General features: G+C 35.9%; 8 protein-coding genes across 8 annotated transcripts; 3 read left to right on the top strand and 5 right to left on the bottom strand.

Annotated features, from left to right (window-relative positions):
* Positions 1 to 206: 206 nt before the first annotated feature.
* On the bottom strand, positions 207 to 3173 carry KABA2_05S10626 (uncharacterized protein; the record flags this gene model as incomplete). Its single annotated transcript, XM_041551107.1, has 1 exon — positions 207 to 3173. One exon carries the CDS (start codon positions 3171 to 3173, stop codon positions 207 to 209), a length of 2967 nt encoding a protein of 988 aa, XP_041407041.1.
* A 1131-nt stretch (positions 3174 to 4304) lies between these two features.
* TOG1 (Tog1p) lies at positions 4305 to 6734 on the top strand (the record flags this gene model as incomplete). Its single annotated transcript, XM_041551106.1, has 1 exon — positions 4305 to 6734. The coding sequence occupies one exon, from the start codon at positions 4305 to 4307 to the stop codon at positions 6732 to 6734; it is 2430 nt and encodes an 809-aa protein (XP_041407040.1).
* Positions 6735 to 6863: 129 nt separating this feature from the next.
* On the bottom strand, positions 6864 to 8822 carry KABA2_05S10582 (Zn(II)2Cys6 transcription factor; the record flags this gene model as incomplete). Its single annotated transcript, XM_041551105.1, has 1 exon — positions 6864 to 8822. One exon carries the CDS (start codon positions 8820 to 8822, stop codon positions 6864 to 6866), a length of 1959 nt encoding a protein of 652 aa, XP_041407039.1.
* A 196-nt stretch (positions 8823 to 9018) lies between these two features.
* On the bottom strand, positions 9019 to 10227 carry BAT1 (branched-chain-amino-acid transaminase BAT1; the record flags this gene model as incomplete). Its single annotated transcript, XM_041551104.1, has 1 exon — positions 9019 to 10227. The coding sequence occupies one exon, from the start codon at positions 10225 to 10227 to the stop codon at positions 9019 to 9021; it is 1209 nt and encodes a 402-aa protein (XP_041407038.1).
* Positions 10228 to 10623: 396 nt separating this feature from the next.
* FAU1 (5-formyltetrahydrofolate cyclo-ligase) lies at positions 10624 to 11313 on the top strand (the record flags this gene model as incomplete). The annotated part of the gene is made up of 1 exon (XM_041551103.1): positions 10624 to 11313. The coding sequence occupies one exon, from the start codon at positions 10624 to 10626 to the stop codon at positions 11311 to 11313; it is 690 nt and encodes a 229-aa protein (XP_041407037.1).
* Positions 11314 to 11681: 368 nt separating this feature from the next.
* Positions 11682 to 12461, bottom strand: FMP10 (Fmp10p; the record flags this gene model as incomplete). Its single annotated transcript, XM_041551102.1, has 1 exon — positions 11682 to 12461. The coding sequence occupies one exon, from the start codon at positions 12459 to 12461 to the stop codon at positions 11682 to 11684; it is 780 nt and encodes a 259-aa protein (XP_041407036.1).
* Positions 12462 to 12699: 238 nt separating this feature from the next.
* SET5 (S-adenosylmethionine-dependent methyltransferase) lies at positions 12700 to 13947 on the top strand (the record flags this gene model as incomplete). Its single annotated transcript, XM_041551101.1, has 1 exon — positions 12700 to 13947. One exon carries the CDS (start codon positions 12700 to 12702, stop codon positions 13945 to 13947), a length of 1248 nt encoding a protein of 415 aa, XP_041407035.1.
* A 170-nt stretch (positions 13948 to 14117) lies between these two features.
* Positions 14118 to 16106, bottom strand: KABA2_05S10472 (uncharacterized protein; the record flags this gene model as incomplete). Its single annotated transcript, XM_041551100.1, has 1 exon — positions 14118 to 16106. The coding sequence occupies one exon, from the start codon at positions 16104 to 16106 to the stop codon at positions 14118 to 14120; it is 1989 nt and encodes a 662-aa protein (XP_041407034.1).
* Positions 16107 to 16202: the final 96 nt, after the last annotated feature.

The following is a 16202-nucleotide window of genomic DNA, read 5'->3' as shown; positions in this document are numbered from 1 at the left end:
ATTACTTGGTCTTCCTTTTTAGAGGGTACAGCTTATCGGTAACAATTCTCTTCTTATCAGAGCGCATTTTTGCAATCGAAAACGCAACTGATAACGTTTTTATCGATATCAATAAGAACATATACCGAGAATAAAACCATTTATTTCCCGGACATCACCGAGGATTTATTTTATAAAGTTCTTTACATTTAAAATAGTATATACTATTACAAAGACGGCAATTCACCCAAATTATCATTTATCACACCTAAGAACAAATCAAAGTTTGATTCAAGGAATTGATTTAACATCTCTTCGTTATCGAATCCAGGTGGCGAATTATCGATCTCGAAAGCTTCAGAAGTTGGATGGTTGTAAAATGTAGTTTCATCAAACATATATTGGACTTGCTTCAATAATGACAAGTTCAAATTTTGTAGTGATTCTGGATTCATTAAATATTTTGCCACGAAATTTGTACCCTTCGTACTTAACCCCCATTTCATATTCAATTTTTGAAGTACGTACTCCGGAATCTCTGTAGTATTGAAGGCTCTATCCCAAAAGTTGTTTATCACCTCTGCAAGACCAGCGTTATTCATAACATACAGTAGATATCTCACCATCAATGTTGCTTGGTAACATCCAAAGTAAGGATCTTGTAATTTTTCCACCGCAAGGTTTACTGTTGTTTCCATTTGTTGTTTAATATGTGATATATTAAACACAAGGATAGAATTCAATTGTATATCTTCTTCATGTTGTTCATTGAAAAAATCATTGGAGCTAGCTAATCTCTGCTGTTTTAAAATTTCCTTCTTATATGAGAACCTGGCCGCGTATGACATCTCTACCAACCACAGTCTAACTAATGAAAATACGATATATTTGTTAATGGAATATTTTTGATTGGATGACATGACATGGTCATATTTATCCCTTAGGAAATCTGTTATTAAGTTAGCCAGTTGTAAATATATATTAATGGCCTCTAAGAAAAATTTATGATAGTATCTCTCATATTTTTCAGAACTATTGATACATTCTTTTTCAAAATGGAATATTAATTTATTGTAAATACTCATAACACTTGACAGGCCAAGTATATTAACATGGAATATTTCAATGGCTTCTAAACTACCAACGTCAACTCTTGCCCCTCTCCAACTGGGCTCGACAATAATATTTTTAAAATCAGTTGTTTGGGTTAATTTTGACAATGGGAACCGTTGGTGCATAAAATCTAAAACAATCTTAATATTATCTAAAATTTCTTGTAAGTTTTGTTGTTGACCTATTGCAGTACATGAGGTCATCAAACGGGACAACAAAATATGGAAATGATATTTATCCTCTTGAATTGAAAATATTCTTCTATCAACCTCGGAGGATGTTTCTAATTTGGAACTTAGATTTGAAATCAAATCTGGAGTTGACCCCAAGAAGGTATTCAAATATTGGACATCCAAGCAATTGGACCCACCATTAGAAGTAAGTATTTCCAATTTCATAGATTGAAGTCCGATCCAAAGTTTCCTTCTAAACACGTGGAATGCTTCATTTTTAGTTTGATCTTTTGTGTATCTCGGATATAAAGCAGGGTCGTTAAAAAGACCAATAGTCATTGATAAATTTTCGATGCACCTCAACGTTAGAACTCTATCATGTGTTGTATCAATATCTCTATTCTCAGGATTTAATAAGGATGCAATGAAAAAATATAACAAACAACATATAATATTCTCATTTGTAAATTTAAACCCATTCAACAAAGATAACAACTTTTGAGCGTAAATTAATAATTGTCTAGCTGAATTGTCTGCAACGTTTTTATCTATACGATATTGTTCGCTATCTAAATTAGGGCTTCTCAAAGTAATTGACAGAATGATTAAAAACAATACTAGCATCTCTAATTTTTTCCTAATATTATTATTATAGACATTAAACTCATACCTTTTCCCGTTAGAGTTCATCAATATGTATATTAAATTAGTTTCGAAAGTACGAATGTCAAATAGAGGATAAAATGGATATATCTCTTCGTAGAATTTTCTCAATAAAGAATCAATAACAGGCTTATCCATTAAAATTAATTCAATTTCTCGTATCAGTGTTTGTAAAGAAGAAAGTAAATTGGGATCCATAGAATCATCAATAGTATAAGTTGTGTTAAAATAATCTAAAGGTAATTGGTTAGAGACCTGTTCGTTCGAATTTTCGATCCATTTTACAATAGCTTTCTCGATGAACTTCAATGGATGTAATTCCCTTTCTGGAGAATCTGCATTTTCCTTTAATTTATAGTGATTGTTATCAAGTAATATAGAAGTATCACTTTGTGGTGTCTGATTACCAACTGGGATGTTTCTACTTAGACCAGGTGTGTTGGTTGAAATTGAGGTGAGTCTAGCTCTCAACTCAGTAATTGTATCACCATGTAGACATCCACATAAAGCTCTTAGGTATGGGTCTGATTGAGCAACGCTATGGGTACCATAGGGTAAATCATAATACGTAGTAGACCCGTATGATACTAAAATGTCTCTGGGGTTCCAAAGATCCATCATAATATTAGGAACAGTAGTGATCCTTTCGGGCTTCATTTTTAAATCTGAAGGTGTTTGCATCAATTTCGAAGAAGTACCTTTGTTATCGGATAGAGCATCTCTTGGAGACACCATAGTTGGGTGATCATCTCTAGCATGATTACGGTTCCAGTTATTATTTTTCATACTATATATATCTGATGTTACATCTGAATCTAGTCCCGATGGTGCAGAAGAATTTGGGGTAATGATTGGTTGAGCAACAATACTATTGTTTTCGTTTGGGAGATATGAAGATTTTATATAATTGACAGATGGTAAAGTATTCGGTGTCATTACTTGGTTTCCATCTGGAGAACTATTTGTATTAGTATTAGTATTAGTCGTCATGAAAGATATGGATGACTTTTCACGAATTGGGTCTTTCGATGAAAGATGTTCATCCTTGGGGCTAATTGCAGTATTACAAGGTTGACTATCGCTCTCATAAACACATAATCTTTTAGATTCTATACATCTCTGGCAACTAGGTCTACCTTTGTCACATTTCAATTTCTTGCTCTTACATAGAAGACAAACGAGTGTTCGTCTTGCTCTTCTTGAAGTCTTTGGCTTCGCTACTTTTAAATTTCCAGTTGAATTCATTTTTAAATATAGATATTCCAATATAGAAGGAAAGAAAAAGTGCTCTTACGCTGCTTACACACCCAAAACTCTGGAAATAACAGATTATTAGTTAAAGCATAGGACTTTACAGACCTTCATTAATGGCTGTTTCCTGAATAACTTTTCTAACTTCATCCTTCCAGTTGTGTTTCTTGTATGTTGATTTGATCCCATTAAAGAATTTCGCCACCGGCCGAAGCGAAATTCTCCCTGCAGAACCAGCAGCCGCTGTCTTTTAAAATGGTGGAATGAACGTATCCAGGTTACATGTATATATGTTAAAGTTAGGACAAGAACAACATCCATTGCATTTAATACGTGTAACCATTTGCAACTAGAACATTTGGATGAATCAAAATATTTGTTGATGTTAAGATAATGGCAGGTACTGTTTACCTGTTCGCGACTGACTGATAAGAATCCGTATTACCTGAAAAAGAATAGCTAACAGCTTTCCTGGTACTCCATTGCAAGCGTTGTTAAGAGAATATATGGAAGAAGGTACATATGACCAATACGAATGACTGATTATTCTTATTAGATCAAAGAAATTTGAACAAGAAATTGAGATTTAACGGCTATCGGACTATATATATTATATTCGACGAGAGGCGTGTTTCTCCTTTCACAGATTATCAGTCTTTCGAGTAATTCATTATTAGTTCAAATTTGGCAATTGATAGATTATTTGAATGCATGTAAAGATTTAAATTTACCACCTTTTCTCCTTATTACATATTTAAACTTTGTTAACGGAAGAATTGATGGTAGATGGTATTATCCAGTTAAAAACGAGGCTTAGCTAATGGTTATAGTAAGCACTGATTTGTTTTTTCCGCCTACATACGTTACTCGGTGAAGCGCAACAAGTAAGAAAATATATATCTATCCGGATGTATGATCGTGTCTGCACTTAATTGTAGCAGATCACAGAAACTGGAAAAACTTGAAAAATATTACGATCGTCATCAAGGCAGAAATCGGTTTAATTACATATAAAGTTAGTATATCTATTGGCATTTGTTTGACGTTTGATTTCTAGTATTCTGTTGCTATTAGTGATCAATGTAAACAATAGTGACTGACTAGCGGCAATTAAGATTAATCATTATGTCGAAGGTTTCTAAAGTTGAAGGGAAAGTCAACAAGAATAACAATAACAGCAACAGCGCTGGTGTAAGACGTAGAGTAAATAAGGCATGTGCAGTATGTCGAAGAAGAAAAGTTAAATGTGATGGGACTCAACCATGTCAGAATTGTAAAATCTCCGGATTGTTATGTTCATACGAAAAAAAGAAAATCGCAGAACGTGTTTCATTATACAAACAAGAAGATGATATTAGAAAAGAGTTAGGTACATTATCTCACTATAGAAAATGTCTCGAGAACTTGGTAGATGTGGACTCAATACAATTACAGCCACTTCTCACTCAGTTAGATTCAAAATTGGATAAATTCAGAGATGATATGAGATTGACATTCTCAAACAAAGCTGTCAAAAGTTATCATCAGAAGGCATCGCTAGAGACTTCACTTGTGGAAACTGATTTTGTAAAGTTTAACTACTACGAAAAACTATATATGAGTGAATGTTCTGAAAATCTTGAAAGCTCTACCATTAGCGTCTATTTTGGGTTATACACTGCCTTGACCTTGTTTTCGAATGGTGGGTTTGGTTGGCTATTTAAAAAAATGTTTATTTCAACATTAGATCAAGATGAGACTAAAAAAACTTTCTATTTATATTTGAAATGTGTTGATCTAGGTTCCGTATGGTTCAGTAAAAATTTACAACAGTCGACGAGACCTTTGCAATGGTGTAAAAAATATTATAAGTCAAATTTACCGAAGGATGTTTCTGATTCTGACGTTGTGATTAGCGTATCCAATGACGTGTGTAATGTAATAAATGATAAAGAAACAGATTTTAGTGATATTAAAAGAGTTCCTCCTGAGGTGGTATTAGAAAGAGTAGTAGATTTGATGAAAAAACATAAAACATTCTTTTCTAACCCTGAAGTCAAATTTACTCCTTTATTGAACAAACAATTTTTTATGGCAGAAGAATATATGCATCTGTTGTTTCTCGAATACTTTCAGAGATGTACATTTGCTCTGCTTGTGGACAATAGAGTCATCCAGTCGACTCTTTGGTTCTTAGATGAATTTTTCTGGAAGGAAGATTATACCAATCTAAGAAGATTTGTTGGTTCAATCATCAACAGAGCAGTGGATAGTGGCTACAATAGATGGGAATATTATATAGGTCTTTCCGAAGAAACCGCAGATCATAAAAGGAAGCTTTGGTGGAAGTTATATTGGTGGGATAAATGGAGTTCTCTCTTGACTGGAAAACCAACACTCATACAGGAACGTCAGGTGGAATGTCTACTTCCAAAATCCTTTTTGGAATGTGGTATCGATGATAAGATGGATATTAATACACTACTTAAATCTGCAGATTTTGAAAAAGCATATAAAGATGGCGTCTTGACAGATCTGGCTTATTACATATTAGCGAAGATTCTTCAATATTGTTTTGATGAAATTCTTTATAATAATAAATTTACAAGTTACAGAATATTTTCTGCAAATTACCCAAATCTCGATGAAATTTCCTCTGATCTTTTGGAAAATATTGAATTACTTCGCAATTACTTTGAATTATTAGAAACCAAACTGCTCCCATTATTTGACAATTTAAAGGGACCTGGACCAGATTTAGATTACTGTGTTATTTTTTACTTTTCTGCTACAGAGGCGTTGTCATCCGTCGGAAACGTCCTTATACGAATCATGGGTACCGAAAAGACAATACTCAAGGATAAATTAAATGATAAGTTAATACTTTTAAGGTCGTTAAGTGTAAATGCAAGTCAAAAAGCATTAAGAAAATTACTACTTCTTAAGGAGAAATATTACCAAATTAGAATGACTAAAATGACAACATTTTTCATAATTGTAATTGTTATATGTGCAATTGATAGTCCTGTTGAAGATATGGTATCTAATGTCTCATTATTATGTTCAATTTTGGGTCAGTTTACATTAAATGAACGACAGGAGAACATATTTGACGAGCACATATCTTATGTCTATGAACAACAACCAACAGTAAGTATCTCGTTTTCGTTCATCCTTGTTAGAATTTATTTGCAAACTTGTTTGTATGCCACCAACTTATCAAGTGAAGAATTAGGTAAACGGTTAAAGGACGAAAGTGAAGTTACGTATAATATGTACTGTGATTTACTGGATACTTCCTCTAGGTGTTTTGAGCCGTTATTGCGTGATATCGAAATTAGTTATATGCATAAAGAGGTCCTAGATCTCGTTAACAAAACTACCGGTTCCCAATTTTTCGCAAATTTTAAGAAGCCTGTCTCTAATGAAGATTCAACGGGTACTGGTCATAGTAGAGTTTCATCTACCACCCCTCAAGACGAATTACTCTCGTTGATTAATTTGGAAGATTTTTTGAATCTTGATATATTCCCGGAAGTATATCACGCTATTTGGCAGAATTTCGATACCGACTAGGTTGGCTCAGAATTCTAAATGGTGTTACATTAACTTATAGATGGTTTGTAATGCTCTATCCATTTTTATTTTGTTTTTTTGAATATTAGTTCCTTGTATGTATGTACGTATATATATATGTATAATGTATTAAATGGCAAATGTCAAATCTAGGTCCTTCTCTAATAGGATGTCCCACCAGTTTTTGCTGTCACGCCAACACTCTAACATGATTGATTTGGCTATTAAGACACTACTTACCCCCTTCTTTGTCAGTTGGTCTATTCTCTCCAGATAAATGTGTCGATATTGTTCCATTCCTGGATCTATTAAATCACAGCCACAGCAGAAGAGACAGAAAATGATACAGGATGTTGTTGAGGAGGGAACTGGTATGTAATGATCAATTAACTTTGTTATCTTTTTCAGGATATCCTTAATGATGGTACTTGACAAGGGAATCCTTAGAATTCTTCTCTTCAACTGCAATAGTCCACTAAAGGCAAAAACAATATTTGTTGCCCTCAAAATCTTGTATGCTTCGAGTTTGTCTGACATAACATCAGGGCTGTCGTGTTTCAATTTATTCATTACTTGATCACGTTCTTTTTCAGAGATTCTCACATATTCTTGTAGATTGTGATCAAGTTCGAGAGCTCTAACTAGTGTATCTTGGTTCGGACTACTGGTATCAAAATCGTCATGAAAGTATATTAAAACAGATATGTCTCCCATTAGTGATAAAATTTTAGGATCAACACCTATACCACGTTCTATATCATCCAAATTGGCTCTCTTTTCGCTTAGATAGTCCAAGTCTGTTTGAGTTTTACAGAAATTAGGGAAACGATAACTAAAGATAGGACTATTCATTGGATTTGGAGAATCTGTGGACAAATTGGTCTGTTTTAACGAGGAAAAGGGACTAACCGATGACAGTGAAGCGACGATGTCCACATATGAGAACCACCAAAATAAAAAATTGGTTGATATTTGTGTATCGAATGGTAGTATGATTGTAAGGTCATCTACACCCCCGATATTTGATTGTTTAAGTCGTTCAGCAAATAAATTCCTTGCACCATCAAGGTGTTCTCTCCATGACCTCCTTTTATCCCCAAAGAAAATATCAAATAGGGTCAACATCAATACAGTAGCTAATGTTGTATCACTAGTTCTATCTGTAACATTTCTTAATTGTTTGGTCAAATCGTTTATTGTCTTTGACAGAAGATCATTTACAAAGGTCTTGTTCTTGTGTGAGTCTCTTAATGTGTGTAAAGGTGACAAAATGTTTTGTATTGATAATGGAATATCTGAACATTCTGCTTGTCTTTTATCAGTTACGTTTCCATTATCATCTAACTCTTCTATTTGATTAGTTATTTGATTTTTATGGTTAGCACTAAAGGCTAATAAAATGTTCATCAATGTATCTGACTGAACAGCCATTTGGGAAATTAAGAATTTAAAAGGATTTTTGAAAAACGGGGATTCTTGTGTGGGAGTTAAGAGACTACTAGTCTCCTTTATATAAAATTCAAACAAATCCATATTATATGGTGACTCTGTTAATAACCGAGGTAATGGTAATGGTAAACTCAAAGATTCAATATGTATATTCGATAGTACAGAAGCTGAAGGTAGAACTAAGTTTTGAGGGATTAAATCGAACGGGGAGATGTTATAGTTCCCAGGCATATTAAACATAGATAAGAAAGATTGGAACATATCATCGTTCGCCGTATTAATGGTGTTTACAGGTTCCATGTCAGTCATCGTCCTTGTTTGAAGACAAGTCATGAGCTCTTGTGAGACGACATCGCGATTCAACGAACTTTGGACAAGTTTTCGATGTCTTAGTTTTGGTTGTTTCTGAACTTTTGCGTTTGATAGAGACCATCGTAACTGAACGTTATAATTGCAAGGAGTTCCTCTCTTGACACAACGGCCACAACTGGGTTTCCCTTCATCACACTTGACTTTATCGGTTTTACAATTCTGACACCCATATCTAGACCTCTTGAACTTGTTAGTCATCTGGTGATCGATGCGATAAACAGTAATATATGCATAACTATAAAAACTCTTTCTTTCTTCTGGTAACATTGCTGTCTGTTGAACATTCTTTTCAACAGCCAATTATTTAATCCAGAAATTCTTTTTTTTCTGATTCTTTCAACTTACAATAGAAATGTCGAATTTGTTTTTCTTTTCATTTACTTAATTGAATATAAACCATATATAAGTATATATGTATTAATGTGTATGGTTATCTATATATGTAGGTTTTATGGATGAATGTTTACACACCTTTGTTCAAGTCAGCAACAACCTTGGACCAGTTACCGTGTGATACCCTTCCGTATTGAATATCGGCGATCCATTGGGCAACTTGTTTGGTTAAAGGACCACTTTGTTCACCTGGTAGCAATGGAACGCTAATATCGTGACCATTCCAGCCGATCTCCTTGATTGGAGAGACGACAGCAGCAGTACCCGCACCAAAGGCTTCTAGTAGTTCACCCTTTGCGGCTCTTTCTTCAACTTCAGTGATAGTGCAGTAACGTTCATTAATATCCCATTCCTTAGGGTCTAAGTTTTCACGCGCTAAAGCTAGTATAGAGTCTCTAGTGACACCTTCTAGAATAGTACCGTCCAAAGGAGCAGTGACTAATTCATTCTTACCAGTCTTGGAGTCTCTGAAGGCAAAGAATGCGTTCATGGTACCAACTTCGGTAATGTTCTTCTCTGGGCCGAACAACCACAGATTTTGTTGGTAACCTCTGGTAGCAGCATCTAGTTGAGGTAGGATACATGGAGCATAGTTTGCACCTAATTTCTTGTCACCAACACCACCTGGCCAAGCTCTAGTAGCATAATCTGTAGCCTCTAATCTGACAGCCTTGAAACCAGTCTTGTAGTATGGACCCACTGGAGAACAAATGACAAACAATAGAGCTTTATCTGGGGTAGAGACACCTAGACCAGCAGTAGTACCGATCATAGTTGGTCTAATGTACAGAGAGTAACCTTGACCAGTTGGAACTAAGTTCTTATCTTGTTCGATCAGTTTACCAATTAAGGTGATTAATTGATCAGAATCAAAAGTAGGTAAACAAATTCTAGCAGCAGACTTGTTCATACGGGTCATGTTCTTATCTGGACGGAACATGGTGATCTTGTTATCAGGGGTTCTGTAAGCCTTTAAACCTTCAAACAATTCAAACGCATAGTGAAAGACACAAGCAGATGGATCCAACACTAAAGGACCATATGGCTTGATTTCTGGAGCACTCCACCCTTTACCTTTGTTCCATTCAATGGTCAACATGTGGTCGGTGAAAGTTTGACCAAACTTCAATTGATCATTTGGCAATGGGGTGGAAGGATTTGGGTTCTTAGTGATTTGTAACTTCGAGGCATCAAGTGCAGCACCTTCAGAGAAAGCTTTCGAGACAACAGAGGTGAATGATCTTGACATCGTTGCTGTACGTAGTGTTTGTTTCAACATCTCTAAAATTCAGTTAGTAAATCAAAGATCAAAAATAAATATCAGACACAAATGGGTTGACAAGCTGTCTTACCTCCTTCTCCAAACACAAGGAAGGACCTTCCCCCCAGTTTAAATACAGTTGTTGTTTCTAATTCCTTTTATATTTCAAATTGATTGATTATTTAAGAATTCCTGTTTGGTTTTGTGAGTCACGGACGCCCAGCGAAAGAAAGAGAGAGACAAATGAGAACGCCGGTAACGCTGTTCCACAATTCTGGTGATGAAGCTACAAAAGTAGTAAGACTTGGCAGACTTCTCTACAGATAAAAATTGCTCAAGTAATGGAACTAATTGAAGTAAGTTGTAGCAGTGACTCAGAAGTAGGGGAAAGGTGACGCATTAACAGGTTTGCGAATGTCGAAGCAATTGCTAAGAACGAGTTTGCGGAGCTTACTGGATCGTGTGACCCCCGATGAGGTCGCAAGGCAATCTGTCGTTGTAACTGAAACTTTAAAACAATTGGTTCTTCAAAAGAGTAAAGACATGGGGAGACCTTTGAATGTGGGCTGTTATATGGGAATGGACCATCAGGCTGAAGTGCAGACGTTAGATCTGTTGAAATGGTTGTTTGGTTGTACTGAGGCTATCTCTCAAGTGTATTTGCCAAGGTGCACAACAACAAGTGTCACAGGTCAAGTCAGTTTAAGACCAGATCGGTCGAACCATCCTCATTTGGTTTTTCTACAAGTTTCGAATTGGTCGGATATAGTGGCTATGAAGCCTGCAGGGAAATATAAGTTACGGGAACCACCAATGCCACCGATGACTCAATCTAGCTCATTGATTCCACCACATATGGATTTGATGGTAGTACCTGGCGTTGGTTTTGCTCCTGATACAGGTGCAAGGATCGGATGGGGTGCTGGTTACTATGATGATTTTTTTCAAAGATATCTACTGCGCCATCCTCATCTGCCTTATCTTGTCGGGGTCTGTTTAAAAGAACAAATAACTAATGATATTCATTGTGAGCCTCATGATCAACAAATGGATTGTCTTGTTGTAGGTGATGGATCACTAACACCTTTTAATGTTGTTGAGTAATTTTCTACTTATTATTCATTATACCATGAAAAATTTGTTAGATCGTTATTTTATATCAAGGATGCCACGATATATGATGATCTATCATAATTATTATATATATCATATTAGAGCTTCTTTGTTTGTTCTTGGTCTATCTGTTACATACATTTTTCTTTGAGACGTACTAATCGGAAAATTAACTCCATATTCTATTATTATATACATTCATTTCCAAATTGACAGTCACTTTCAGAAATACCGCAATATTATAAGCTTATTTTGAATCAATTATAAGTACGTACATACATATATATGAATAAATAGATTCAGTTGATTAGAACTATGATGGATCTTTATTTACAGACACAGTTTTCTCTTTGCGTGATCTAAGGTTTGGTAAACACGGCACCACCAGTCACCAATATGTTATTACCAGTTTGGTCTAATACTTCGCAGCGCATCTTGGTTCCTTGACCAAATTGTTCGAATTCAGTAGTTCTCACTACAACAAATTGATTAGCAAATGTAGGAAATTTATAAGACACATTTAAGTCTCTGGTCTTCTCACAATTGGTCATATCACTATTACCACCACGAACTAACATTGCTTGACGCATCAGATCTTCCATCACAGTAGCCAGCATACCCCCATGTACAATAAATGGGTAACCAGTTAGTTTCATCCCAAGGTGATATAAACCAACAGTATCATTACTCTGAGGGTTATAGTAGAATTTAGGTTCAATAGCAATAGCACCGGGACTTCTTAGAGCTTTGGTGACTAATCCACTGATGACAGGTTTTCCTGAGGTATCCTTCGAAGCTGGAAACACCTCAACAAATCCCTTTGCAATCAATTGCTTGACAACTGGTAATTGTTCGGCTCTGGCAGTCAATTGGGCTTCATAGTCCTTCACTTCAGTACTATCCTTAGGTAAAGAATCGTATCTCCACCAAGCCATGACATCTTTGAAAGTCATATGTTGAGTGAAAAACCACCCAGTAGCAAAACTAGCACCAAAAATTGTCCACGGAATCCATTTCCCCTTACGTGGAGCACCGGTTGTAAATTTCGGTCCATTTCTCAAATACCTCGGGCCCATCCATCTTCTTACTAACCCACTACTCGCCGTTCTGATACTTTGTCTTGATATTAATCCACTCATCTTGATAATCGAAGCACCTACCACACTTTCTTATTTTTCTTTAAGATGAATAGCTGTCCTTTTCTTTATATAATGTACCCCCTTAAGTTTATCCCAACTTCTTTCATTTTTAAAAATATTTCACCCTAAATGCTCCGTGAAATTTCTTGCTATTAAGAACAGAGCAGTTCGAATGACAGATCAGAACGAGGACATAACAAGTTTTGTACATAGAATGTATTACTGAGATCTGAATGGGATGCATTTGAGAATTGAAAGATTAGCATTGAATGATACTTGGGAGGAAGATCTATCTGACGAGATAACTGAAGAGAAGGAGGGGCTGGAAAATGTAGATCTGTATTGCGACCAGGTACGGTTCCCACAGTTTGATGAGTCATTAGAAACTGATTCACACAATGGTATAAGAATAGAACAAGAAGGAGGAATACGAAGGGTCGTCGCGACTAAGAACTACAAACTTGGGGAACCTCTCGCGGTCGAATCAGACCCCATATGTTGGATACCACCGCTGGATAAGCTTACGCTCGCCTTAAGAGGTAAATGCTGCGCATGTTGTGGCAAATCTCTTTCTGGTAGTAACATTAGTCCCCATTTTATCATGACCCATGGACTTGATTGTTCCGATTGTGATGTAATATGGTGTAGCAAACGATGTAAGACTAAAGACCAGCGGGTACATACTGCTTTGCACCATGGCAAGCATAAACTTGGCGCTCAGTTACATTACAAAGAGTGGTTGGCATTTGAAAGTTATTGTCATGATAATGATATGGTAGCGGCGCACTCTGTGGCAGTGATTCTAGCTGTTATCCTTGTGAATAATGATTCTCGATTACAGAGACAATGGGATTCTCTAGCAACAGTTTCTCAGAAGGTGAGATTACAACCGGGAGAAATAGAAAAAGGGTCTCATTGTTTTGAGTTATTGCAGGCCGTTTTCCCGGAATCTGAACTGGTGCCAGATTTTGAAAGTTTCATGGAACTTGCTGGTAGATTTGATATCAACCAAACTTCTCAACAGTTATATTTTATTGCATCGTTCTTGAATCACAGTTGTGAACCAAACGCGCATTTTGAGGTCAACGAGAAGAATGAATGGAGATTATTTGCTAGGGCTAGTATTTCCCCAGGAGATGAGCTATTTATTACTTATATCAATCCATTGCATAATGTATATCTAAGACAGCGAGAACTACGACAAAAATATGGATTCAACTGTGAATGCCATCGTTGTAAATTTGAACTATCTCAAACAACAGAAACACCAACAATACTTCATCCAATGGAGCCATCGTCCATGTCACCACCAGCTTCCTCAAGACGAAAATCATCAATGAGAAGCAAGAGACCAGATTTGACACAATTGTTAAAAAACGGTCAGGAATTCGATCTTGATATTCCAGAGAACCCAGGTTTCCCCAGTAGACGTCGTACATCTGTTAGGTTCGATGGAACTGTTTCGATGGCAGTCGAGGAGGAGTAACTTGGCATGGCTTCCGATAGTTGATAGCGATAGATAATAAAAAGTACAATGGATGGGCCAGTAATAGATGCATAAGTAAATATATCTGTTCAATTAGGTATGTTTATCCTTGTCCAAGATCTAATTACACAAGTGTATATTAAACTATATATTTAGACCAAATTATATTATTATAAATGCGGTTTCTTATCTATGTGCTCATCTTCTAAAAAATTAGTGTCCGCCAGTAATGCATGTGGCGTTTGAGTCATGGGTACCCCTAAGTTGTCATCCATGTTCAGTGTCGGTAAACTAGGATTGTTATCATGAACTAAGCCCTGTGTATGACGACCTGATCCACCTGTTTGAACATTTTGTTGGGGTGGCTGTATATTCATCTGACCGATTTGTGATTGATTCATAGGTGATTGTGTGTTGTTGCTCCCTGGGGTCACATTTTGAGATAGTTGTTGTGGTTGCTGTGGGAGCGATTGTGCTGGTTGAGATTGCATCCGTTGTTGTTCACTCAAAGGTTCTCTATTTTTTAGGTATCGTACCAGCATTGTATGCAAATCATCCCTAGTGAACGGTTTAGCTAAAATATCATTCATGCCATGTTGTAAATATGTAATTAAATCTTGGTCATCAATATTCCCAGTCATAGCGATAATAGGTGTTTGATTATCAAAGTTTCTGATGATTGATGTAGCTGTAGCACCATCTAAGTTTGGCATAACAATATCCATTAAGACAAGATCAAATCTAGTCTTTTCTAGGGTTGAAATTGCAGAAAGACCATCAGTCACTACTTCAACAGTGCATCCATATTTGCGTAAAAATTTAGAACATAATTGAATAGATATCGTATCATCCTCGACTAACAATACATGGAACCCTTTTCTTAACACGGTATTTTGTATATCCTTTCTTGTTTCCTTCATTAATGGTGTTCCGACAAGACCATCCATTTGGTTATTCAGTAAGTTATTTGTGTTGGCCAACATATTAAATGAAAGCATTCTGTTTTGATCGGGACTCGTTATCCCGTTGGGTGTCTCTAACAATTGAATCTCACTTTTTATTATGTTATTATTATTATCTGAAATAGATTTTCCATCATTGGGTGTAATATTTGTTTGTTCGTATAGGCCCTCCGGTACCTTGATACCGTTTTGGGATAATACCGAACATAATATATTAAAATTATTGATTAGATTTTCATTTACAGTCTTGAAAGTAATTAAACTTTCTACCACAGTATTATATTTAGAATTTAATTTTTGGTTTTCTACTTTCCCTATGAATATTTCGTTCTTAGATATTTCTAATTGTTTTTCCAGATTTTCAACACGTTTCCTTAGTGTGGTATAAGTTTCCCTTGAAACTGTATGACTTAAAAACTGTTCCTTCGTGATCCCCAACTGGCTTAAACCAGCATTTAAAATTTCATGTCTTGTATGACCATGAGATACATGACCATGACGTCCATTACGATGAATGTTTATATTTGATGCAGATGTACCATTTCCGATGGGTGTGCCACCTGGAGAGACAGCGTTTATAGGTAATGGGGTACCATTATTTATCCCCGCAGCAGCTGCAGCGGCTGCTCTTTTTGCATTCGATAATTTCCTTTTAATACGGTCAAGTCCAGCAACATCGTGTATCTTAAAGAATGGATGTTTAAATTCCCAGCTCAATTCACCAGTCTGAGATCTTTGTTCCTCGTTAGGTTTCTTCTTAATCTTGTGGAAATCGTATTTGTTTAATTGTCTCACAAAACTGGCAAAATTTGAATGTTTGAAATGATTCGGTAAAATCTGTGTAGTGAACTTCCCTGTATCGAGTACAACAAACGAATCACCGTTATCAGTCCAGCGAACAATATCTGGATATAGATTACTCTCCAGGATATTATAAAGTTTACGTACAAATTCATTTGAAGGTGGTTTCGATGGTGCACCATTATTATTACTCTTGTTATTATTAAATGTTGTCTGTGTTGTTCCCGGTATAGTTGGTTTCGGCGTCATCTCTTGTTTAATAGGTTGTTGCTGTTGTGGTTGTAAAGTTATTGGGGGTTCCGTTGGTGGTCTAGTAGTCATACTTTCCGTTTGTGGTTGGTTTATACCTAGATCAGCTCGCAAATTTATCTCTAAATTGTTCGGATCGAAAGACATCTGGAGTTGCAGTGTGATTAATTTTATAACTTTTTTAGCTCTCTCTGTGGAACAGTCACTTGGAATTATGCACTGGTAACTTCAAATTTGTTTAAT

The sequence above is a fragment of the Maudiozyma barnettii genome, assembly GCF_903064755.1.
Source record: "Maudiozyma barnettii strain CLIB 1767 genome assembly, contig: KABA2_05, whole genome shotgun sequence".
NCBI lineage: Eukaryota > Fungi > Ascomycota > Saccharomycetes > Saccharomycetales > Saccharomycetaceae > Maudiozyma > Maudiozyma barnettii.
This window is presented reverse-complemented; position numbering and strand designations above follow the sequence as displayed.